The sequence below is a fragment of the Coffea eugenioides genome, chromosome 9, assembly GCF_003713205.1.
Source record: "Coffea eugenioides isolate CCC68of chromosome 9, Ceug_1.0, whole genome shotgun sequence".
Taxonomy (NCBI): domain Eukaryota; kingdom Viridiplantae; phylum Streptophyta; class Magnoliopsida; order Gentianales; family Rubiaceae; genus Coffea; species Coffea eugenioides.
Window position 1 is genome coordinate 42158501 of NC_040043.1, and position 24818 is coordinate 42183318.

General features: G+C 34.4%; 2 protein-coding genes across 3 annotated transcripts; both read left to right on the top strand.

The window, feature by feature from the left end:
• Positions 1 to 4247: 4247 nt before the first annotated feature.
• On the top strand, positions 4248 to 12961 carry LOC113783799 (histidine kinase 4). Of its 2 annotated transcripts, XM_027330018.1 has the most exons (12): positions 4248 to 4376; positions 5291 to 5694; positions 5898 to 6131; positions 6253 to 6422; positions 8061 to 8279; positions 8359 to 8545; positions 8638 to 8689; positions 8806 to 9035; positions 9256 to 9354; positions 9658 to 10361; positions 11561 to 12064; positions 12313 to 12961. In XM_027330018.1, the coding sequence occupies exons 2-12, from the start codon at positions 5362 to 5364 to the stop codon at positions 12581 to 12583; spliced, it is 3003 nt and encodes a 1000-aa protein (XP_027185819.1). In that variant the 5' UTR covers positions 4248 to 4376; positions 5291 to 5361; the 3' UTR covers positions 12584 to 12961. The 2 variants fall into 2 exon arrangements, with proteins under 2 accessions (XP_027185819.1, XP_027185817.1); XM_027330016.1 differs by lacking the exon at positions 4248 to 4376 and having other exon boundaries at positions 4522 to 5694.
• Positions 12962 to 18225: 5264 nt separating this feature from the next.
• On the top strand, positions 18226 to 23815 carry LOC113782616 (brassinosteroid-related acyltransferase 1). Its single transcript, XM_027328492.1, has 3 exons — positions 18226 to 18657; positions 19104 to 19562; positions 23318 to 23815. Exons 1-3 carry the CDS (start codon positions 18226 to 18228, stop codon positions 23813 to 23815), a joined length of 1389 nt encoding a protein of 462 aa, XP_027184293.1.
• Positions 23816 to 24818: the final 1003 nt, after the last annotated feature.

Here is a 24818-nt window from a genome sequence, read left to right on the forward strand (position 1 = left end):
TACGTATAATTTCTTTTGTCTTATCGCCTAACTCAACCCTCTTCAAATTGGAGCTATAGTTCTTGACTTTTACATGTAGATGATGATCTTTGATATCAAGTAATATGGCAACAAAATAGAATAAATACATTAAATATTTAACATATTTTTTGTGCTAGCAAATCTAAAAGTTTAGTACATAACTGTTTATCAAATGATATGCGTCATAAACAAACAAGTGATGAACATTTAAACTAACCCGTTCCAACAAAATTTCTTAGAACTTTTCCCCTAGTGAGTGACCTGAATTTCATTTCCACAACAATTATTGGGTTACAATGTCAAAATTGCATTTCCTAAATCCTAGTGCAGTCTAGACTTGAAAAGGGGCTTTTGTCACATTAACAAATTTTGTTATGAAAACTAAGATTGAACCGTGGAATATTTTCTGCCATCAATCTATAATTTGAGATATGGAAAAAAAAAAAGAAAACAAGGAATATTTTCCCATTTGCTTTGATAATATTATGTGGAAAAACGAACCACAAATCACCATATTCACCAATTCAGTAGTTGCATCACATTAAATTGCTTATGCATCAAGCTTACGGTACCAAGACGAGTTTATATTTCACGGTCATCATACTTAAATTAAGTTATCAACCAATCAATCTCCAAACCCCAACTATAGTATATATTTAGAAAACAAAAACTTTAATTGCGTTTCTAAGTTGAATTTCAAGTTCAAATTTACTGATAGCAGCGGTATCAAGAACATTAACCTCAAGTGTTTTTTGGTGAAACATAAAAGAGAGCTCAAGTTTTCGAACTTTTAGTTGCTTTTGGTGTTTTGAACTTGTAAAAAAAAAATTGACAAATATGAGAGAATCAAATTCGTAAAATATTTAAGACCTTATTTATGGTTTTGTTGTGGAAAGGAAACCTGCATCTTTATAATTTTAGCTTGCAAGAGGAGGAATAAAAGGAAAAAAGTAAATAAAAGAGAAAAATCAAGGCAAAATTCTTCAAAAAAAAAGTGGTTATTTATTGGGATTGCATGGATTTTCTTCTTTTGGCAAATGGAGTTATTTTGTTACTATTAGATGCAATTCTTGGCTGCTAGCCATTTGGGAAAATATAGTACCAAATCAGCCTTGGAAGTTGCTTATGAGGCATTAGTTTAGTAGTTAAGGTTCGAAACTCAGAAATCAACTTGTGAGTAAATTTTGTCTAACTTTTTGTTAGTATTTTTCAATCCAAGTGTGAGTTATGTATAATTAATGAGTTTTAAGTTATTGTATTGATGGTACAATTGAATAATCAAGTGTGAATCATTTGCAATTGATGAGTTATAACTTCTTGTATTGATCCTCCAATTGAATAGTCTCTTATAAAAAGCAAAAAAAAAAGACCTAATTCAGTGTGATAAATAACAAAACACATAGCTGCCTAGGTACCAAGACTGAAAGTGGGAGCTAGTACAAATTTTGGGGACAATTGCTCTAGTTCCCCTTAAATATCAACCAATGCTTTGCTTTGCTTTGCCACTTAGACTTTTGCTTGTTTTGGGTAGAATTTTGCCGTCTAGACTTACAGTTTTTGTTATGCTTTGCTTTGCCCCCTCAATTTTTCATGATGTATCAATGTGCCAAAATCATCATCCATTTTTGGTTAAATCTGACTTAATGCTAGTGTGTGTAGCGTTGATCCTTAAACGATAAATCATAGTGATTGACAACATCAAAATCATCAAATATTTGCACGTTGTTCATCTTCTATGGAATTGGTAAGGCGTACTTAATGGAAAGACTTTAACAGTTCTTGATTACTTGTATGCCCATTGTAGCCTTTGAATTTTCTCCGCCACTACAGTATACATCAATTTTTGGAGTAAACCACAAGCGTCCCTCCATGCCAAAATGGGGAAATTCAAGAGAGGGAGAGAGCAAAAAAAATGTTTTAAGCAAATTTGAGTATACCCATAAAGGTTAACATGTCACAAAAGCTCTTTCCTTATCTGGTTTAAACTAATTTAGCGTGCATTTGATAAAACTGAAATTTGAAAACTGAAATCTGAAGCTTGAATTCATCAAGTCATGAAGTTATTGAATTGCTAAATACTAAATCTAATACATTTGAGTATATATCATATTAAGTGATAAGTAAATAATTTATCACTTATTTTTTGAAGCGAGTTTTGTCTAGAGAATTCAGTGTTAATTAATTAATTTAGATGTTCAATTTTTTATTATCAAATGTATTTGAATACATTAAGATCTGAATTCATTAAACTAACTTAACGTGCATTTGATAAAACTGAAATCTAAAGTTTAAAAATATTAAGTCATTAAATCATTAAATTGTTACTAAATCTGATACATTTGAGTATATATCATATTATATGATAAGTAAATAATTTATCACTTATTTTTTTAGTGCAAGTTTTGTCTTAAAAATTTAGTGACACTTAATTAATTCAGATATTTAATTTTTGTTATTAAAGGCATATGAACATGTTAAGATTTGACTTCATTAAATTTTAGTACTGAATTCTGTTATTAAACAGGGTCTTAGTACACTAGATATTAATAGTTTTTAATTTTTAAGGGACAAGTCACAGATAAATGATAATCATAAGGATATTTGGCAAAAAACAAAAAAAAAAACAGGAAATATGAACTTGCCTTTACGTACATATAACATAACTCTTTCCCTATATATATATTTTTAGCTGTTTTGTTCAAATTCTAATGTCCTCTGCGATCAAAATCTTAGACGAATTATCAAGAATTGATGGCATAAAACCTTAACAAGATTCCTTATGTATTCTTTCTCACACTAGAAAAAAAAATACTAGGAAGAAGGAATTGGGAAAGAGGGGCAGTATCGTAAATTTAACCTCTAGACACTTGGCTTGCATGTAATTCGCTAGGAATGAGATCTGCTCCTTGTCGCCCTGTCATTTTCGCTAAGATATCCGATAGCGATATATAATTTCTTTTTCCAAACGTCACTATATTTTCATTTTCATTTTCATTTTGCCCCCTTCAGAAAAGTAAGCATAAGAAAATTTTCATTCCTATAAAACTAATTTCAGCTTTCATGTCAGCTGGTCACACACACACACATATGTATATATATATATATATTTGAACTTCAACATTAATTTTTTACACTATATCTCACATAACTAAGAAAATATTAGCTTTCGCTAAAGAAAATATAGCTTTCACTACGTCTGTCTTAATTTTTACGATAACTCGATTAAAAATAGTCAGTATCTAAAATTTTTATATTTTGATCGGAAATAAAAAATCGGTTAAACATATATTGAAAATGAAAATGACCAATTTGTCAAAAGTAATTTGAGAGATTCTCTTGTTTTATTTTCATCTACTTGCCTTTATTCCAATTTCCATGAGATGAATACAAGTTTCAACAGCTCAGCCAACTCTTACCGATTATATTCCCATGTTTAGCTATTAAAGCTGGAAAATTGCCTTACCCCACATAACCTTTCAAAAATGTTCTAAAAAAACTATAACATACCAATGACATTTTTACAAACAGCCAAGCTGCTGTTGGCCTTTCACTCTTTTTGAGAGCAGCCAATCATCTCTCTTCAAAGGGCCATTGAAATCATTTCTTGTTCCTTTTCAACTGTATTTTTTAACACAGTCCCCCTACTTCTCCCCAAATTACAAAATAGCCCTGCAATTCATTTTCTTGGGCAGTTTCAACTTTCAACTTCTCTTTATTATTTTAGTTAATGCAGATAGTTAATGCAGTTGCAGCTGATTGAACAAAACAACATCCATTTGTCCTTTTTCTTTTTCTTTTTCTTTTTCCTTCTCCTTCTAATCCTTGGGTGAGAGGATTCCATAGCCAAGACAAGACATGAAACATGATGATATTGGCTCATAATACTAACAGGTCATTTTTTTCCAATGAAATCTTCACAAAAGAAAATGATAATACCACGATTTAAAAACGTAAATTTTGGTTAAACGAAATATTGAACACTCATCGATTGAGTCAACTTGCGTGTATAAAAACATCCATATCTCATATAAGTTAGGAGTAGTTTACCTAGTGATGAGGATAAATGAAATGTCCAAAATGTCTGCCAAAAAACACGTCCTAAACGATTTTTAACAGAGGAGCCTTCAAATAAACGGATACGAGTAAGCAAGAAAAGAAATGGTCAAGAAAGGGAAGGCAAGCAAAATGGCCAACTGGGCTAGGCTAAAAATCTTTTTCTGAGAGAAAAACAAAAGTTGTAGAGTGAGAAGAAGGACAAGAGAAAGAGAAGGGTCAGGACAATAGTTTAGAGGATTTGGGGGACAAGAGCGTATCTGCAAAAATCCTCATATTCGATTCAGTTGCTCTAAAAAGTGGTAAGCAGCATTTCTTTATTATTCCAATAAAACCCATATTATTGCAATTAATTAAACTCCTTCTCAAGTAGTAGTAGTACAATACAAAGGCAAAAAACCAAGAAAACAGTTCATTTTCTTCAATAAAAAGTGGGTTTTTTTCCCTTTTGTTTTTTAAAGTAGTTTTGCTTATCTGATACTGCTGATTATTCTTTCTATTGGCATTATTAGTGCTTAGCTGGTCAATGATCTCTTGGTTTTGTTCTTTGAGTTTAGTGAAGAAGGAAAGAATGTGGTAATATTTTAAAGAGTGATGAACAGAGAAAACAGTGAACGTGCTCTTCTTTGTCTGGATTCTCTATATTCTAACTGAACTTCACGCTTGCAGAGATATAGAGAAAGAAAGGAAGAAAGAGAGAGAATAGGAAGAAGAGGGTATTTTACATTTTCATGATTATAGTAAAGTTTTTCACTTTTTTTTCTTATATTTTTTATTGCATTCAGATCCTCAAGCCTCATTGTTAATTCTAAAGCAGACTCTTGAGGAAGAGAGAGGCTTTTTTTTCCCATTTTCTTTTAGAGCCCTTTTGGGAATTTGAGCTTTGTCCGTCTTTTGATGGCAGCTGCAAGACATGCTGCTTGTTCCACGAGGGGGGAATTTGATGGATAAGCTTTGATTTAGTCTTGTTTTGTTCTGTTTTTTTTTTTTTTAAAGAAGGGGAAATAATTTGCGTGCTGATATTTGATTGTGGGTTTTGGGGTGTCTGATTATTAGTCACACAAAACAATGTTGTAAGAAAGAGCCCTTTTTATTGTATTGCACAAAAAGGTGAAGAGTCTCAAAAGACTGCACATCCTCTGAGGAAAGTCATGATTCTGCCTCATGTGTTTATGAATTATATAAGTATCTTTTCTTGGTTGCTTGCTTTCTTGAGGTAAGGGATATGATGTGGAGAAGAGTTGAACAGAGAGGAAGTGAAAGTGAAGATAGGCTGCTGCTGCTGTGATGGGGCAGAAGACGCAGCAAAGTCATCACATGGTGGCTGTGACGGTGAATGAACAGTTGGGGACAAAGAGGAAGTACAAGTTCTTCCCAAGAGCTTGGCTTCCTAAAATTTTGGCACTTTGGATTGTACTTGTGTTGTTTGGTAGTAGAACTATATATACAAGATTGGATGCTGTAACCAAGGAAAGAAGGAAGGAGATTCTTGTGAGTATGTGTGATCAGAGGGCAAGGATGTTACAAGATCAATTTAGTGTTAGTGTTAATCATGTCCATGCCCTTGCAATCCTGATTTCCACCTTTCATTATCTCAAGAACCCTTCTGCAATAGATCAGGTTTGAGCTATTTCTTGTCTTTATAATTGCATTTCAGCTTGAAAATTCGTTTAATTTTGTCTCTCGTATTCAGGGTTTTCATTGTTGCTATCAGCTTTATACTTCGGTTCTTTAAAAGCTTATGCTTTTGTTGATTACCTGGGGCTTAGTTTTTCGAACAATTATGAGGTGACCTTACTTTTTTTTGGATGGGGAACTCTCAGAACACCTTTGCCGAGTATGCAGACAGAACGGGTTTTGAAAGGCCATTGTTTAATGGGGTAGCTTATGCACAGAAGGTTGTGAATTCTGGGAGGGAAGAGTTTGAGAGGCAGCATGGATGGATTATAAGGACAATGAAAGGGGAGCCTTCTCCTATTAGAGATGAGTATGCCCCTGTGATATTCTCTCAAGATACGGTGTCGTATATTGGATCACTGGATATGATGTCTGGGGAGGTAATGAATTGAATGTATTCAATCTGAATTTGTTTATGATGCTTGTGATTGGAAATTATTACATATTTCTGGATTACATTAAGTAAAATAAAATTGGGATTATTTATTATTTATTATACAGGAAGATCGTGAAAATATCTTGAGGGCTAGAAATACAGGAAAGGCTGTTCTTACAAGCCCTTTTAGACTGTTGGGTTCTCACCATCTTGGGGTTGTTTTGACGATTCCTGTTTACAGAACTGAGCTCTCCCCAAATCCCACAAAGGAGGAACGTATCCAAGCAACTGCAGGGTAGGCTTTGCATTTGTTTTTGTTACTTCACCATTACTTTTCTGAGCTTATGTTGGGAGCATCCCATGGCCACTCTCAAGTTGTTCAAATATGTTTTGCATTTATGGTTTGTTGTACCTGTGCGTTAAAATGAAGCTTGCAAGCATTTTTTTTTTGGGTGTAATACTTGTGCTTTGGAATGAGCCCTCTGTCAATGTCAACCATTTAAGCATTAATATAATATTGAAGAATTTCCAGAATATGGGACCTGTTGCGTACAAGCATAATCATCACATATCTTGTTATCCAATTTTCAACTTAGAGTATCCCAGCCATTCGATCATCCTAGCCAACATGTTTGGATTAAAATGCAAGCCATCAGATCATCCCAGCCAATGTGTTGGGATTCTACTTGAAGTTGATTGCTTCGTTTGGCTCTTTTCCATGATCATGTAAGGATTCAGTTTCAATGTTCTTAGATGGCACATTAATTGCCTAGTGTTGTCTGCAGAACTGCAACTGCAACTGCAACTTGTAGACAATCACATTGTGGTAATGAAATTGCTATGAGAGAAAAGTGTAGGTTGTACTAATCTATTTATTCACATCTGGGGGCTTCCCTTTTCTCCGAAAAGGAAAAAAAGTCTTTGAGATGGTGGTGCAGCTGGCATTGTTAATAGATTACTTGAATTACTAGACAACTAGGCAGAAATTTTACAGAAGGGGTGTTCCATGTGTGTCTAAAGTGGGAAAGGAATATGATTACCACCTACCATGCTACACTAATCCCCCTCCCCCCTCCTCAAAAAAAAAAAAAAAAAAAAATCCCTCCGCCAATGGAAAGCACAAAAAGAATATGGTTTGTCTCCTCCCTTTAGAGAGATTCATAGTGATGTCTCTCATGATTGAAGAACTTAGGGGTCGTGGTTTGATCCTATTTCTGATGAATTGACCTGCTGAGTTGTAACTCACAGTTAACTGCTTTTACATCATTCTATGTGGATGTGCAATTAAAAATACAACCCATTTACCATCTTAGGCTGGCCAATTCGATAAAACTTCATTGAGTTGATAAATGCTGATTCACTTTTGGTCTTTGTTTGTCGTAATACAATCAAGGTTCAATTTTCACCATCTCCATTTCCCTTTCCCTTCCAGCTTGCTTCGTGTCCCTCTCCTGCTAAAAGTTTTTAAAACGAAAGGCCTAGGTTACTAGTGTATGTAGTGAAAAATTTTATTTTAGACTATACATGGTTGTGTAGTAATCAGATAGAAAGTCAAAAGAACAAGATACTCTCTTTAAAAGGACAGCTCTCTCTTATTCTGTGAAATTTTTGTGCTCATGAAAAGGACATTAATATTTATGTTCAGCTTTTACTTTTCTTGGATGGTGGTGTAATCTTGCAAGGCAAGTATGATCACCTTGTCCATTGCTTTTGCATATTCACATTTTCTTGACTTCTGTTTTGATTATTGAGAAAATAATATTGAAGAAATACCCAACTGCTGACAATTTGAAAAATAAGTAGTCTTGGATGTAGCCTTATGTGTCAAGAAAATGTAATGATTAACTTGCATCGTCTTTCTTCAATCATCTTCTTTGAATGCTGTTCTTTTTATGAATAACTTCATATGCTAAATAATGCTCATGTTGAGCAGGTATCTAGGTGGAGCCTTTGATGTTGAATCTCTTGTCGAAAATTTACTAAGTCAACTTGCTGGACATCAAGCTATTGTGGTGAATGTTTATGATGTTACCAACTCTTCTGATCCTCTAATTATGTATGGAAACCAGTATGAAGTTGGAGACATGGCTCCTGAGCATGTCAGCAGGCTTGACTTTGGGGATCCTTATCGTAAGCATGAGATGATGTGTAGGTAAGTTCACATGGCCTTTGATCCTTGGGCTGGTGAACCAGGAAGCAATCTCAGGTTCTTTATTTGGGTTTTTGCACAGATATCTTCAGAAAGCTCCAACACCATGGTCTGCACTGACCACCGCAATGTTGGCCTTTGTGGTTGGCTTTTTAGTTGGATATATTATATATAGTGCTGCAATTCACATTGTCAAGGTTGAGGATGACTTCCATCAGATGCAGGAACTGAAGGTTCGAGCAGAGGCTGCTGATGTTGCCAAATCGCAGGTTTTTCATCCGAACTTTTTTGGATGAGATCTTTTACTGTTGTTTCAATAAATAATCTTTTCACCTTTTTTTATCCCTTGTGCTAATGCCAGTTTCTAGCAACTGTTTCTCATGAAATAAGGACTCCAATGAATGGTATTCTTGGTATGTTGGAAATTTCATTTCAATTCTACTACATTCAGTTTTCCTTTGAATCTTGAATACTTGTATGCTTAAAATTCCTTGATTTTATTCTTATGAATCTTGATATGTAAATGCAGGAATGCTCGCTCTTCTTCTGGACACAGATTTGAGTGCAACTCAGAAGGACTATGCTCAAACTGCTGAAGCCTGTGGAAGGGCACTTGTAAAAATAATAAATGAAGTGCTTGACCGTGCAAAAATTGAAGCTGGGAAGTTGGTACTGGAGACAGTTCCTTTTAACCTTCGCTCGATACTGGATGATGTTGTTTCTTTATTTTCTGAGAAGTCCAGGCGGAAAGGAATTGAGGTGAGGCTGACCGTATGGTAATAAGATTGAACAGTTCTGCTTATAAGTGTTCTTCTTGTTTCCTTGTTTTATAGAATTGATGAACAGTTGTTTACAGACTAATTTGATGGTTTTTTCTTGTGTTTCTGTGTCCCTCTACCTTGGTTGCGTGGGAACAACTGAATGGAACTTCAAACTATGTAATTGCTGGCATCTAATCTGTAAAACCACGGGACTTCAGTTGGCAGTTTTTGTTTCTGATAATGTTCCTGAATTTGTCATGGGTGACCCAGGAAGATTTCGACAGGTGATCACAAACCTTGTGGGAAATTCTGTCAAAGTAAGTGAACCATGGAATGCTTGCTGCTCTTAATGTTATTAAAACTATAATTGCTGTTATATCATCTCCATTATGGAGGCTATTGGTTTTCGTTTTAGATATTCTGTTAATTGTAGCCTTGGACCTGGAGACCCAGTTGTCCATCATTTGGTTTTTGGTACCTACTGGATGGCTTTCTAAAACTAAAAATTCTTTACCAGTATTGGTTTTGTTAGGAATCTAGGCAGGAGTCAAGTATTCTCTTTCAGTAATGGTCTTCTGTACACCTGTTCACAGTGCTTATAGCTGAAAATTTTCTGACAGTTTACCGAGCAAGGTCATGTATTCGTGAAAGTCCATCTAGTTGAACAAGCAAAAGCTGTTGTGGATGCAAAAATGATAAACTGCATGAATGGAGAATCTGAGGGTGTACTTGGTGATCATCAATTTCAAACTTTAAGTGGCTATGAAGCTGCAGATAACCAAAACAATTGGCATACTTTTAAGCATTTGATTGCAGATGAAGCCACTGGGTATCATGATTCCAGTAAATTGAAGACTGATGATGCTTCTCAGAAAGTCAGTTTGTCAGTTTGTGTTGAGGATACTGGAATTGGGATTGCATTGCATGCACAAGATCGCATTTTCACACCATTTATGCAGGCTGACAGCTCAACATCCAGAAATTATGGAGGAACTGGTATTGGGTTGAGTATTAGTAAGTGCTTGGTTGAGCTGATGGGTGGTCAGATAAACTTCATTAGCCGGCCAAAAATTGGAAGTACATTCTCATTCACAGTTGACTTCCGAAGATGTGAGAAATATGCTGTCAGTGACCTGAAAAAATCCATCTCTGATGATCTGCCTTCAGCATTTAAAGGTTTTAAGTCCATTCTGGTTGATGCCAAACCAGTTAGAGCTGCTGTGACAAGATACCATCTCAAGAGACTAGGTATCCAGGTTGAAATTGTCAATAGCATCAGGATAGTGGCTGATCTTTTCCGGAAGAATGGTTCCATTATTCCTCTGTAAGTTTCTTGCTCTGGTAGAATTACATTCATGCTTTTGCACTTCAGCTTTCTACAATTTTCAATCCATTGAGTTTGTGACCGAAATGCTTATTTTAATTTGTTTATGCACTTATTTTAACTTGATCTGTCAGATCTTTAGATTGACTAGACACAATCTTAAATCGAGTCAAGCTTGAATTAGACGCTGATGCTTTCTATCCTAGCAGTAAAGATTTTGATGAAGGATTATAAATTCATTTATTCGAGAATATATATCATTGAACATATGAAGTTGTGCATATTGGTACGTTATGTGGAGAACGTTGATCTATTTAATATAAGTTTTGAAAAAGAATTTGTAGTCAAAGAAGTTCATCTTTGATTCGAGTTAAAGATGTGTCATTTCTATATGATTCACCTTTTACTAGACATTCATTTCTTCTTGAGTTCAATACTCAGAATGCAACTGATTTAAATCGACTGCTTTCTACGAATTACTGGTTTCTTGTACTCTCTTTGTCCCACTGACCAATTCCCAATTCTACTCTTAATTTTTGTACTTAAAAAATTTGGTTGGCCCATTTGTTAAATTTTTCATTTTGTTTGCTTTTAGGTTGTGCTTTATGTTTGTTATTGTTCCTTTTTGAAGGTTACTGAAAGTTTGGTAGAAACTATTGTCAAGGTAATTGCTGGTCATTGAGGATATGCTAACAGCTCCTTTCAGATATGGTCTATTGAGATATTATTCACGGTTTTCCATCAATAGCAGTCTGAATAAACAAAGAATAAAGAACTAAACTAGTAAACAGCAAACAGGGAAAGCCCTATGTTGGGCATGTGCTACTGGAGATAGTGTCAATAAACTACTTAGCACTACAAGTTGCAGATTTAGTTGTCAATAATGGGGTACTGCAGCATACATTTGCTCGCTGAACACTAATTCTCTTTTCAGCAATGTCCAATGAAGTTGCTTGTGTCTTCTGCATTGCTTTCTATTGGCAATAGTAGTCTTGACTTAGCCTCAGCCGAAAAAGCTTATAGAGCCATAAACAACATCCAACAGGGATTAAAAGGAGTAAATTCCCAACAGGAATTAAATGTGATTTTTAGAAGTAATGTTATGTGACTGACAAACTGTATTTTTGTTCATCTCCATTTGTTTCCTTCTGTATGTGATGCCACCCCTGTCGATTGACAATTCTTCTTCATCTGGACAGAAATGAAAGGCTGCCAGACATGATTCTAGTTGAGAAAGATTCATGGATGTCTGATGAGGATGGTTGTTCTGGTTTACAACTATTGAACCGCAAACAGAATGGCCACACTTATAAAGAGCCCAAAATGATCCTTCTAGCGACCAATATTAGCAATGGTGAATTTGACAAGGCTAAAGCAGCAGGCTTTGCAGATACTGTGATAGTGAAACCTTTGAGAGCGAGTATGGTGGTTGCATGCCTTCAACAGGTTTTGGGATTGGGGAAGAAGATTCCAGGAAAGGACATGTGCAAGGGATCTACTTTCCTTCGTGGTCTGCTCGATGGCAAGAAAATATTGGTTGTTGATGATAACATTGTAAACCGCAGAGTTGCTGCTGGTGCCCTCAAAAAATTTGGGGCTATTGTTGAGTGTGTTGAGAGTGGTAAAGCTGCTATTAAGAAGCTTGAGCTGCCACATAGTTTTGATGCTTGCTTCATGGATATACAGATGCCGGAAATGGATGGGTATGTCTTGAAATTTTCATATCCAATATTTGATCTGCCATTCGAATTTCAGCCTTGACTCATCTTTATTTATATAATATATGTGGTAATGCGATTGCAGAGAAATAAATGTTTATACTGAATCGTCGCCTCTTACAGAGGAATTTCCAGTCTTTATTTCTATTTTTTTTTTTTTTTTTGTGTTAGACCTGGCCTCTGCTCTGGAAGTGATTAAGAGCCTAATTTTCTGCTTTATCCTATGATTCCAGTTTTGAAGCGACTCGTCTTATTAGAGACATGGAAAAAAATGCCAATGAGCAGTGGAATGTCGGATGCGTCAATAATGATGAAGCCACAAAGAGACGTGCATGGCATCTGCCAATACTGGCCATGACAGCTGATGTGATCCATGCCACCTTAGACAAATGCTTGGAAAGTGGAATGGATGGCTATGTCTCAAAGCCATTCGAGGAAGAAAACCTTTATCGGGAAGTTTCGACATTCTTTGAGTCCAAACCTCTCCCAGACTCGGTAGTGTGACTTCCTCCTGATTGCAGTAAAGGCAACCGTAAAGCTATAAAGCTCCCAGCAATTTTCCAAGCTCTGCTGGCTTCGTCTTGTTGGTATCCATGGTAACCATGGTAACCATTCCAATGAATATCCCTTGCATATTCAAACTTTGTTCGACCAGCACGACTTACAGGTTTGGATGCTAACCAAGATTTAACCTTTGATTTAGGTTCCTCAGTATAACTACAGTTCTAGAGTTACCTCCCTCCCCGCTTGTAACTATGTTAGAAGGGGAGGAGGCCTAAAGCTGATAAATCTAATTTGTTGTATGATTGTATTGACACTTTCCACAATGGAGCTGTTCAGTTCCCTGTTTTATGCAAGTATCACTGCATTATATTCTTTTTACACGTTCTGTACGACATGAATTCTTCTTCTTCTCCTCCCCTCCCCCCCCCCCCCCCGGGTGTGACAAGAAGGCGTGGTCTTGAAACCGTGTATGGCATATGAACTTGTTTACTGTAGTTGGATCAATAGTTGTATTTTCATTAATCTTCTCATACTCCTATTCTGCAGGTTTTAAAGTTCAATTGTTACGTCCATTTCTCTTCTGCACATTCTTACCAACAATCCAATTATTGTGAACTTTTCTCTGGTGGAGGTGTTTTCAATAGGTAATCGAGTCGAACTCGAGTAGGGGTGCCTTATTTTTTCTGAGTTTAATTGAGTTTTTCTCATTATTTTTTTAAAATGTAACCAAATTTTTTCAATAACATTATAAGCACTATGAGCACTTCGAGCATTTCCAAAGTAAACATTAAATAATAAGTAAAATATTTAAAAACTAAATTTCGAATAAAAAGTAAAATATCTAAAATTAAAAACTAAATTTCGAATAAAAAGTAAAATATCTAAAATTAAAAACTAAATATTATTAATACTCAATTCGGCTTGCCGAGTACTCGGGCATATACAGCACTTTCAAACTTGAATTCGACTTGATTTGCTACTTGAGCAGTTAAAGGTTTTATCAAGTTCGAGTTGAGTACTAAGCTATTCACGATCAAACTTGAATTCGACTTGATTTGCTACTTGAGCAGTTAAAGGTTTTATCAAGTTCGAGTTGAGTACTAAGTTATTCACGAGTAGCTCGACTTACTTGCTCCCTTGTGTATATACTAGTTGAATACTTGAAAAGAGTGTTTGATAACTACTCAAGGCAATTGAGTTAGGTTGAGCTGACATATTCTACATCCCGGTCACATTTAAATTTTTGAAACTTTTCTTCTAAATTTGAATTTGACGGTATAGATGTAACCATGATTTTACGATTCAATCCACGGATTAGCTCATGCAATCATGTTTTCACTACTTTCCTATTTGCTACGATTCAGATTCCAGCAAAAAAGTGCATTAGACACTTGCGATAGTGCAGTAGCATCAGATTCTTTTCTTATGCTTCAAATTCTACTAAGAAATATATTGCTAGTTGGATCCGCAATTGTTATGGTAATTGCACCATATAATATGTATATGCTAACAGAATAGATGCAACATTAATATAATAAATGTAGACACTGAAATAAAAACGTACAAAAACATAACTCCCACACATTGATGCCTATTTTCTTTGCCTATTGTTCAATGTCTATATTTGTTGTCTCGACTTATGTATCATTGCATGGCATGATTGCCAAAACCCTCAATTGTCATGTTCTAACGTGGATTTTTCTTTTGTTTCACTTCGAAGGGAAATTCTATTCCTTCTCGATCTTGTACCCTATGTAGGCTTGCTTCCTACACAAGCTTTGTAGCAGGTACTCAAGAAAAAGACAGCCCACTATTGGAGCTTGCTTTGCTCTGTGTAGGTATTCATTTCCAGCTGATACTTCACTAGAGATAGCAATTCTTGCTACTAGCTCATTAGGAAGATAACTGGCTGATAGCGCTTACCCTTTTTCTATAATTTCTAAAAAGAAAAATGTCCCAATGACTGGCTAGGAAAGGGCATTAGATTTAGCATCAGAAAGAATTGAGTCCTTCTCTACAGCTAAAACTCGAGCCCTACATTATGTTAATGAAAGGTAGCCCCTTCCTTCTCTATGGAGCTAGAGCCCTGTTTGATAGCTCAATTCTGCACTTAAATTTAATGGATTCAGATCTTAACATATTCAGATCATTTTATAACAAAAAATTAAACATCTGAATTAATTAAATGACATTGAATTTTCTAAGCAAAACTTGCTCCCAAAACTAAGTGATAAACTATTCACTTATCACCAAATGTGATATGCATTCAAATATATTAGATTTAATACTTAACAATTCAATAACTTAATGGATTTAAACTTCAGATTTTAGATTTCAAATTTCAATTTGATAAAATTAAAGTTTGAAAATTGAAATTTGAATTCATTAAGTTATTGAATTATTAAGTATTAAATTTGATACATTTGAGTATACACCGCTCTAAATTATAAGTGAATAGCTTATTACTTATTTTTAGAAACAAGTTTTATCTAGAAAATTTAGTGCTACTTAATTAATTCAAATATTCAATATTTGGTTATCAAATACGTCAGAATATATTAAGATATGATCGATTAAAATTATCAAATATGACCTAAGTGCCGCCCTTGACCGAACCAGGAGAGAACACACGGTCAAGCTAAGCCCGTACTCGCATGAATGGAATTCATATCTCCTTGTCCGGTCAAGAAGGGAGAAAGCCAAGCCCGGGGAATTGGACTGTGCCGCTTCTATGTCGTTAGATTAAGGAGCTGTCTTTTCCGTCAAAATTCTGATGCAAATTCATGAAAGTTTGGGCCTGGGCCTTCTTATACTCCCAAATCTCTTGTTTTCTAAGTTGTTATGACTATGGTCGAAGCCCAACAGATTCCATCTCTGATCCCATTCCGGTTGTAGAAGAATGGAGCTTATTCTAACATTTAGGGCTGAATTAGGGGTCCGAACTTAGTCAGGTTGAATTTAACTTTAGCGATTCTGTATATTTACTTTGAACAAAATTATATGTTCACTACTTCAAATATTTACTATAAATATGGTCCTCGATAACCTTATAAGTGCATTTATGAATGAAAAAAAAATTATCTTATAATGTGTTCATATTGGTATAAATGTGTAGTTGGTAAAATTACAATTCCATCAACTAATTTAAGGCCTTAAATTGACATTTCTAGAAAAGGCAATTTATACACACACACACACATAAAAAATTCAACTTAACTAATGATTGAATATAGGGTTCATATTGAAATGGAATTCAAGCTCAAATCCAACCCCGATCTTAGGGCACTAAAACTTTCATGTACAACTTTTGTGACTCTATAAATGGTTTATCATTTGTCTCGTGCACTTCCCTATTAAATATTGGCTTATTTCGGGTCCTAATTTACGCTCCAATGGATAATCAAACTTTATTAAGAAGGGAGGAGATATGGGTTGAATGGAATTGGGGGAGGGAGTAGTATAAGCGAGAACTCCTGAATTCAAGATATCCTACTTATATTAAAAAAAAAATTTAAAAAGGAATAACTGTACCAAGAATGAGGGGAATCTTTTATTTAATGGAAGAGGAGAGGCCTAGTGACAGAAATTTTATTGAATTAAATATCAAACTAAAGGCCATGTAAGGCTTTTTTTTTTTTCTTTTTTCATTACCAAAGAAGTCAAGTGCACCAATGGCTATGTAAGTTGGAAGAAAAAAATAGTCTCTCTCTCAACAAGAAAAAAAAAATAGGTAAAAATATCGAAATAATTATTCTGGAATTGAAACATATTAAAAATATTTTTGGTGTCCATATATATTGGAATATATAGTTTAAGCAAGTTATGCAAAGTAAAAAGATCTATAGAATTCATTAATGTGGTTGGCCAATTGAAAACCTATGACATGAAGAATGAAGATTGATGATGTCGCATAGAAGGGTAAATTTTAATTATTTTATGTGTTTTGAGTCAGACATCAAATTGTATATATAAACATATTTCAATTAGTTTTTCAATGTAAGACAGACAGGCCAACAATTAGCATCAAATTGTAGAACTCGAGAACAAAGAAACTGGAGGCTTAAATATGACTCTAGTCGATTGCTTGATCTTTAAATAATACCAGAGCTTTAGAGAAAGGCAAAGGGGCAAAGTGATCCCACTACTATAGTACAATGCTAATTAGAATAGGATTTGCCTAATCCTTTTATGTTTGTCTTTAGCTTTGATAAAGCAAAAATAGAGAAAAATGACAGTGAAAAGATCAGGACAGGTTGCATGTTTTCTGCAAGAAATGTCAGCCATGGAACGTAGCTCACAGCATGCTAACGATTACTTATTCTTTTCTTCTTTTTTTAACAAAACGGCAAAATACTGACCTTCACTTGTCGCTTACTATATGAGAAGCTTGCCAAAAGTCGTTTTACTGCTGCAAGTAATCTGTGAAACGTCATAGAATTGCAACTAACATATTGTCACGACGGGAGGGATTAGAAATAAGACCATATCGCAAGTTGAAAGATGAAATATAATTGCATTTAGGGTCATAAATGAGTCGAGTCAGCTTGATGGAGCCAAAGTGTCAAATTTATTTTAAATTTATCGAGTTCGAACTCAATCGAGCACATCACCTATTCTTTCTTCAAGGTTTTTTTTCATGAATAACAGAATTGGAAGAAAGAATGACACTTATACCACTCAATCTCAGGTAATCCAACTTATACACACGTAAACTTCGATTAAGCTCAACGAACTTTTGAGCTAGTATCTCTGTAGTTTGTTCAAGATTTTAAACTAATTCTTGACCCAGCTAGGGCTCAAGTGCTTTAGCTGGCTGGATTTGATTGCAGTCGACGCAAATCATGTCTTCAAAAGCTAGAAATGACTGCACTGCATATTTTAAAATTTGTTGTGTGCAATTGTGATGGATCTCATTCCTGCACTTAGGAGCAAATTCTAACTAAAAGATTAATCTTTCCAGCATGAACAATATACAAATTTCCATCTGTCACAACTTGGCGATATCCGACCTTTGACTAGCACTAGGAATAAGATCATAGAAGTATCAAAATGATGTAGAGATAGTGGTTTTTCATTGTATGGATGCAACTCACAAGAAACTCATTTGCTGATTGCCAGACATTCTAGGTGATCCACTTCCATTTCGTTCTCCAATCACTAGACAACTACGCACAAAAAGACATTGAAAAACAATTCTTGAGGTTTATCAGAAGTACAATACACATAAAACTAAATAAATATATAATTTCGAGCAACCAACTTGCCTGCCAAATCATAGCCATATAACGCCCTAACTTTTCAGCTAAAATGTAATAAAGGTTTTAATTGTGGTGAAATAATTTGCTAGAATTGCGTAGCAGTTGTCCTCTTCTTCTATATATGATGGTGGTTCATTTTATATCATAAAAAATTGGGACTTATTTACTTTCATATTGCACACTTAGGCGACCCCACTAGACATCTATGACCTACCTTCCCTAAACAAAAAGGATTTGTCATGTTGATCAAGAACAGTATCCGATCTTCCTGAAGTAATTTTTTTATATATGTGTCTAGGTTTTTTGTAACTTGGGATTAAGGTTGAGACAGCTTTCTTAATTTCTGCTAAGAGCATTAAATTCTGTGTCAGTATCTTCGTAGCCATGGAACTACATGTATCCCTCAAGGAAACTATAACTCTTCGGCCATCTGAAGAGGTTGCAAGACAAACTATTGAGCTTTCTGGCCTGGACAGAATTTCACCAGCAATTCTTTACACTATACTCTTCTTTAAGTCTTCGTCGACTGAAAAATCATCTCATCTTGCTGATGAGGTTTTTGAGAGAGCCAAGAAATCTCTAGCTAAGATGCTGGTTTCATGGTTTCCTGCAGCTGGAAGATTTAAGATAAATGAAGCAACAGGAAAACTGGAGATTGATTGCAATAACGAAGGTGTTATTATGGTCACTGCTGAAACTGATTCAACACTTGATGAACTTGGTAAATTATATGAATACAAGCCTAGCTATGAGAAGCTTGTTCCTCAGCTGCCTCATGCTGATGGTATCTCTAAGAATCCACTAGTTGTGGTGCAGGTTTGAACATACAGCTCCCCAAGAAACCCTAGATTTTACCAATTGATTATGTAATTTATCTATGAGTATTAGTCACACTTATTATTCTGATTTCTTCGATAATCTTCTTATTATCAGTCTCCCTGTGTTTCTACAGTGTGTTATATTTGTATAGATATTTAGCAAAAACTAGTGGTTCTTTTATGAGGTTTATGTTTCCTTACCAGTTGTAAATATACAATAACGGCAATACAAATTTATGTTTCTTCTGGTCCATCAATTGGATGAAGGGGTTAAATATATAAATGAAATACTAAAAATATACAAATGAAATACTTGAGTATGGATGTTTCATTAACATATCAGATCATATTACTTATAATGTCTTGGTAGAAAACTTGCCGACAAGTTTCACAGTATTTTTTTTCCATTACATAATTCTCTATTTTTTTTGCTTATGTTGGTAGATCACAAGTTTTGCTTGTGGAGGGTTTTCCGTAGGCTTCGGTAGCAGCCATGCTCTGTTTGATGGTGCAGGAGCATTTAACTTTTTGGCATCATGGGCTCATATATCCTGTGGCAGAGATGTCTCTGAATCGTCTTTGCCAAACCATTCAAGGGATGCTCTTTTAAAGACTGTTTATACCAATAATTCATTCCCTCCATCGACTTCAATAAGTGAACAAAAGCATATTGTAGCCATTCAAGATCTATGCAACATACCTATGCAAGGCATGGCATCTGATGATCGATGTTGGGAAGCAGCTCTTTCTAAATTTACTCAATTTGATCCAAAAGATGGACTTCAACTCATGACTCTAAGCATCACCAAGGAATTTGTGGAGTCACTGAAGAGACTAGCAGTTGAACGAGGCAAACTCACAAGATGTTCAACCTTTGATGCTCTTTGTGCACTAATATGGAAGGTAAGTAGGAGGTAATCTACTTCCACTCTATCACAAATATCCCCTAAAATATTACTTCATTCACTAATACAATGGTCAACAAATTGGATATTGTAATCATGTTGGTTCAATGGATATGGGGAGAACTCTTAGAGTTCTTTTTACTGTCAAATTTAGGATTTGAATTTTAGATATGACCGTTAGAAATAGAAAGGGTATTAAGAAGAGAGGAAGGATCAAAAAAGAATAGTTTGACGTGGAAAAAAAATGTTCCCTCTAAATTATAGGTCTGCTAGAAGAATATTAGGAAAAAGAGAAAAGGAAAACCCATCACGTGATAGTTTTAATTTCATTATTGGCCTTCGCTGTTTCTATAGTAATCATAAAAGTTTACTGGTAGAGTTGCAAATACATGCATCTTCTACTGGTAGAGTTGCTGGTTCTGCCAATCACATTGAGCATATGCAATGCTCATAACTCTTGTAATTAATGAAAGAAATTTTAAAGCAGATTATAGTTCGAGGTAGAATCAGATTTTAAGAAAATTCCTGAGTTTTTTTTATTAATTGTACGTAATAATTGCATCAATCCAAAGGGAAGGTTAGAAAATTTTTAACATTGTGTGTTTAAGGTGACAGATCGAGATGATCATATTAATGCTACAATTTTTTTATTCGTTTTTTGTTTTTGTATGCAGATTTATTTTCTTAATGTACAGCTAAAATGATGCATGAACAATTACCTAAGTCTAGACCACCATCATATCTAAGTCAAGATTGAGAGTAGCTGATCAACGATTTATGTTTTCCCCCAACATGAACCAAGAACAACCATCAAAATAATTAATGATATCTAGAAGGAACAATGTGATGATGTAAAAAACTATGACTATCATGCTATTCACCATTTACAATTTTTCCTTTGCTTTTTGGATAAGCATCAACCATTACAAAATTCTTTTCTTATTAAGATTTCTTCACAATTGGCAAATATATTTATTATGTATATAGTAGCTAGCAATCAACCTATAAATAACAAATAGATTGGTACTAAATTTTATGGGTAATCAGAAAGAACTGAAGTGCACATTAATGTGAAAAGTTTCTAATGTCATTGAAAGCCAGAAGCTATGAGTTCAATTTTATTTAAAACAGGATGAAACATTTTTTTTTCCCAAAAACTTCGATAAAATATGAATGTGCTGAAACGGTTCTTGCAATATTTCTTCTCATTTGATATAATGAATGAACATAAGACGCGTATGTAATGATATACTACATTGACATGTTATACGATTGAAAATTGAATCTAGCCACTAAGGAGGTCTTGGCATAGTGATTAAGATTGAAATCTCAGGATGTAAAGGTTCTGAATTTAAATCCCTATTCTTTCTTCCTGTTTCTTAAATTGCACACCTCCTGTGCTGGAAAAAAAAATTGAATACAACCTAATGAATGTGTGTTTTCATTCCTAAATTTAGTATTAGGGTTTTTTTCGCCATCCCCTCTGACTACTAACCACCCTTCCCTACTTCTTTTTTCCTCTCCTTTCCTTCCACAAAATTATAAAATATAGTAAGAACAATAGTAGCACTTCGGACGTTTTCTTTCTTCACTTTACTACTTCTTGGTAAAAGCTATTTCTTTTAGGGTCTGTTTGTTTGGACTGAAAATCTTTTCCAGAAAATATTTTCTTCAATTTCTGGTGTTTGGCTGCAAAAGAGGTCAGGAAAAATTTTTCTGGTAGAAAATCTTTTACATAACTTGGTGTAAAATGACTTCCGGAATTAAGATACGGAAGTTAATTTCCGACAACTATCGCGACTTATCAGTTTCCTCGGTACTTGGCTATTGTACAAAGCCATCAAGCACTATACCACAGAGATCAAATCAAGAGCTATGTTCCTGCACTTGCTTCTGCAAATCCCACAACTTTGCACCTCTTCGACCTCTCCTCTTTCTCATGTTCCTCTCTACTGTTCCGTTCTCTTGCGCCACACAAACACATTTATGGATTATACAACTCTAGATCTAGATTGGGCTTGCATTGAGAAGTTTTGAAGAAAGGAAAAAATGTGAAGCCAATGGAGGCAGGAGGAACATTTTTAGAAGAAGAGTTAGTACAATAAACATCAAATTTCAATTGCTAATTTCTTATACTGGTTCAATCAGCTGTAGGCATATAATTTAAACTTTTTATTACAATGGCACTCAACTGGCTTGGGGAGATTGTGAATTCCTGGTTTTGGTCTTTGATTTATTTTTTGAGACTTGAAAGGATTTGGATTGGGGATTGTTTGTGGTGGCTGATGAGGTGGGTAGAGATAATGATAATTAGTAGTAGCAATTAGTAAAAGAGAAATCCGGGAACGATATTATCGTTGGAGGATTTTAATTTTTTTAGAACATTTTTAAAATTGTACCAAACACTAGAAAATGAAGGGAAAATTAGATATTTTCCAGGAAAGAATTTTCATTGAAAATGTTTTCTTAGGGAAAATATTCTACAAAACAAACAGACCCTTAGTTGAAAATTTGATGAATTCTACATTACATTATTAAGTAACCAATAGTTAGGAGAGGACTTTTAGAGTCCCATTACTAGGTTCAGAATTTGAATTTTGAACCTAACTGGAAAGGTATAAGAAGGGGATGAAAGTAAGGAAAAAAACCTTAAAAAATGTAGAATAACCTTCAAGAAAATCCATCATAGACTAAGAAAATTACCAGTACATTTGACTTTATTCTTGGCTCAATTTGAGATAGAAATAGGGCTTGGTTTCAATTGTTTCTGGTTTTTCTTTTTCTTTTTTTCCCAAAAAAAAAATCTAAAAAGAGGTTTTAAAAGTCATTGAGTAACCTTCTATAAAATCCATCATGGACTTAGAAAAGAATTACCAGTACATTCGACTTTATTTCTGGTTCAATTTAATATGGAAATAGGGCTTGGTTTCAATCATTTTTTATTTTTTCATTTTCTATTTCCCCCCAAAAAAAGCTAAAAACAGGCTTTGAAAAGTCATTGAGTACATTGCAAAGTAGCTTTTTATAATTAAAAGCTAAAATCAGGTGTTTAGAATCATTTGAGAACAAGATTAGGGAAGCAATTACACATGAATGGAGTTAACTAGTGTCACTAATTACATGCCAAACAAGATCCTTTGCAAGAATTAATTTAATAGAAATTATTTTCTATTCAGTCATTCCAAACTCAAAACCAGATAAATTGGAGAAAATTTTTTGTCCAAATAAGTTTGCCATTGGTGCATGTTTGTCATGTTTTGGAGGATTTTTTCGGCATAAAGCTATAACTAAAATTTTGTTAGCTATGATGTTTATCGTGAAATTTACTATTTACCTCTTTAGCCAATAAAGAAATGATAGTTCTTTTTTGCAATGAAATGAATTAGAAGCTAGCCAAGAAAATAGTTTTGGTATTTATTGTTTTCTTTTTTAGTACAATAGACGTATGTAAGTCTAATGATTATCTAAATATTGAGAAGGTCGTAAATGTTACAATCTTCACCTTTCTAACTAAAATTTCATATTTCAACAGATTTGTGAAGTCCAGACATTTCTTTTTCTTGGAAGCAGAATTGAGATTAACTTTGATTCTAATTAGTAGGTCATGCAACAAATATGCATCTAGATAGATCCTTGTATGGTAATAAGAAGCACAAAGCATATCAAATAATGTCATGATTATCAAAAAGACACTAACAATTTGGCCACGCTAAACGGGCAAACGATAGCACTTTGAGCTTTCCAAATATGCAGGCAAGAGTAAAGGCCCTTGGTCTACGCCCAGATGCAAACATATGCTTGCAATTCCCAGTAGATTCTCGAGCCAGATTTCAACCACCACTTGGAGAAAACTTCACGGGGAATGCCTTTGTTCTAGCTTCAGTCTCATGCATGGTTAAAACCATACTAGAAGAATCACTTGATGAGACTGTTTTGAAGATTCAAGAAGCAAAAGATGCCATCAAAGATGAATATATCAAGCTCTATGCAACAGCACTGGAGTCCTCAGATAAGTTTTTCCCATCAATGAAAGAGCTCACGATAGTTACTGATTGGATGAAATATTCCTTTGATGCACTTGTTTTTGGATGGGGACAAGTTTCTAGTGTAGCTCTTTTGGCCACCCCAGTACCAGAGACTGCTTTTCTTATGTTAAATCTTGAAGAGCCTGGAGGATTTCTTCTAAGGATGGGAATTGGAGAAGAAGAAGCACCAAATTTTGTCGACTTCTTCTACAATTTCAGCCAATGATTGAAAAAGGCTTTAATGCATGTGCATGTGTACAAGTAAGACTATGGTATTTCATGGTTATTTTCATGCTTATGTGGTGTGTTGAAAAATATCAGTAACTGGTGTTTGGAACAAAAATTATTTTAGATCAATTGATACATTTTATATCTCTGGCATTTGAATATCTTTGAAAAAAAAATCTCTGGCATATGACTATGAGAATATTTGGTTTCTGTGTTTGGGACATGAAAAAACGATTTGTGTCTTTAGGTGTTTCCTTTTCAGACAAGCTAGGGCTGTTAGGGAAAGCAAAAATCTTTTGAAACCGATTGATGCATTATAAAATGAATTAGAAGCACAATTTGGCAAATTTCCTACTATATTCTCGCAACTGAAGTTGAAATATAAACCAAATTATTCGATACTCAACTATATAAAAACCTATTCAAGTTTGGTTGAGCAATTGATCAAGCCAAATATAAAAGGATCCAACATATACTTGAAGCTTTACACTTAGCTTGAACTTGAGTTATAAACATAAAACTTAAACTGATATGTAAAGAATATAAATTACTTGAGTTTGACTTGCTAAAATGTTCTTTAAACTTGGTTTGGGGAATAACAAAACCAAATTTGAATGTGAAATTAGACTTGTTAAAATAAATAAATAAATTCAAATATATGAGTGTCTAGTCCACTAAGTTCATTTACATCCCTAACATATTGCACAGAAATTTGATTTATCCTTTGAACTAAAATATACTTGTAAAATGTTTTTCAATTTTTAGATTATTTCCAACATTCAATGTTGCTAATTACCAAGTTAAGATATTATTGGGTTGCCTTTACATATTTTGTTGTTTCAATACGGGGACACTAGATTAGCTATTTAATTAAAGCTTAGATTAATGAATCTATTTGTATAATATCATAATATACAAAGTGATAGCCAAATGCATTGGATGGTAAACATAAGATAGAATTTAGTTTTGGTTCGAGTCCTTTGAAATTGAAATTACTTGTT

What these genes read in the sequence shown, in the direction of transcription:
- LOC113783799 (XM_027330018.1), top strand. Translation starts at nt 5,362, where the DNA reads ATGGGGCAGAAGACGCAGCAAAGTCATCACATGGTGGCTGTGACGGTG. An exon ending in CTGATGTTGCCAAATCGCAG is followed by an intron (nt 8,546 to 8,637) that starts GTTTTTCATCCG and finishes TGCTAATGCCAG; the next exon opens with TTTCTAGCAACTGTTTCTCA. An exon ending in TCCAATGAATGGTATTCTTG is followed by an intron (nt 8,690 to 8,805) that starts GTATGTTGGAAA and finishes ATGTAAATGCAG; the next exon opens with GAATGCTCGCTCTTCTTCTG.
- LOC113782616 (XM_027328492.1), top strand. Translation starts at nt 18,226, where the DNA reads ATGGAACTACATGTATCCCTCAAGGAAACTATAACTCTTCGGCCATCT. An exon ending in ATCCACTAGTTGTGGTGCAG is followed by an intron (nt 18,658 to 19,103) that starts GTTTGAACATAC and finishes TTATGTTGGTAG; the next exon opens with ATCACAAGTTTTGCTTGTGG. An exon ending in TTTGTGCACTAATATGGAAG is followed by an intron (nt 19,563 to 23,317) that starts GTAAGTAGGAGG and finishes CCAAATATGCAG; the next exon opens with GCAAGAGTAAAGGCCCTTGG.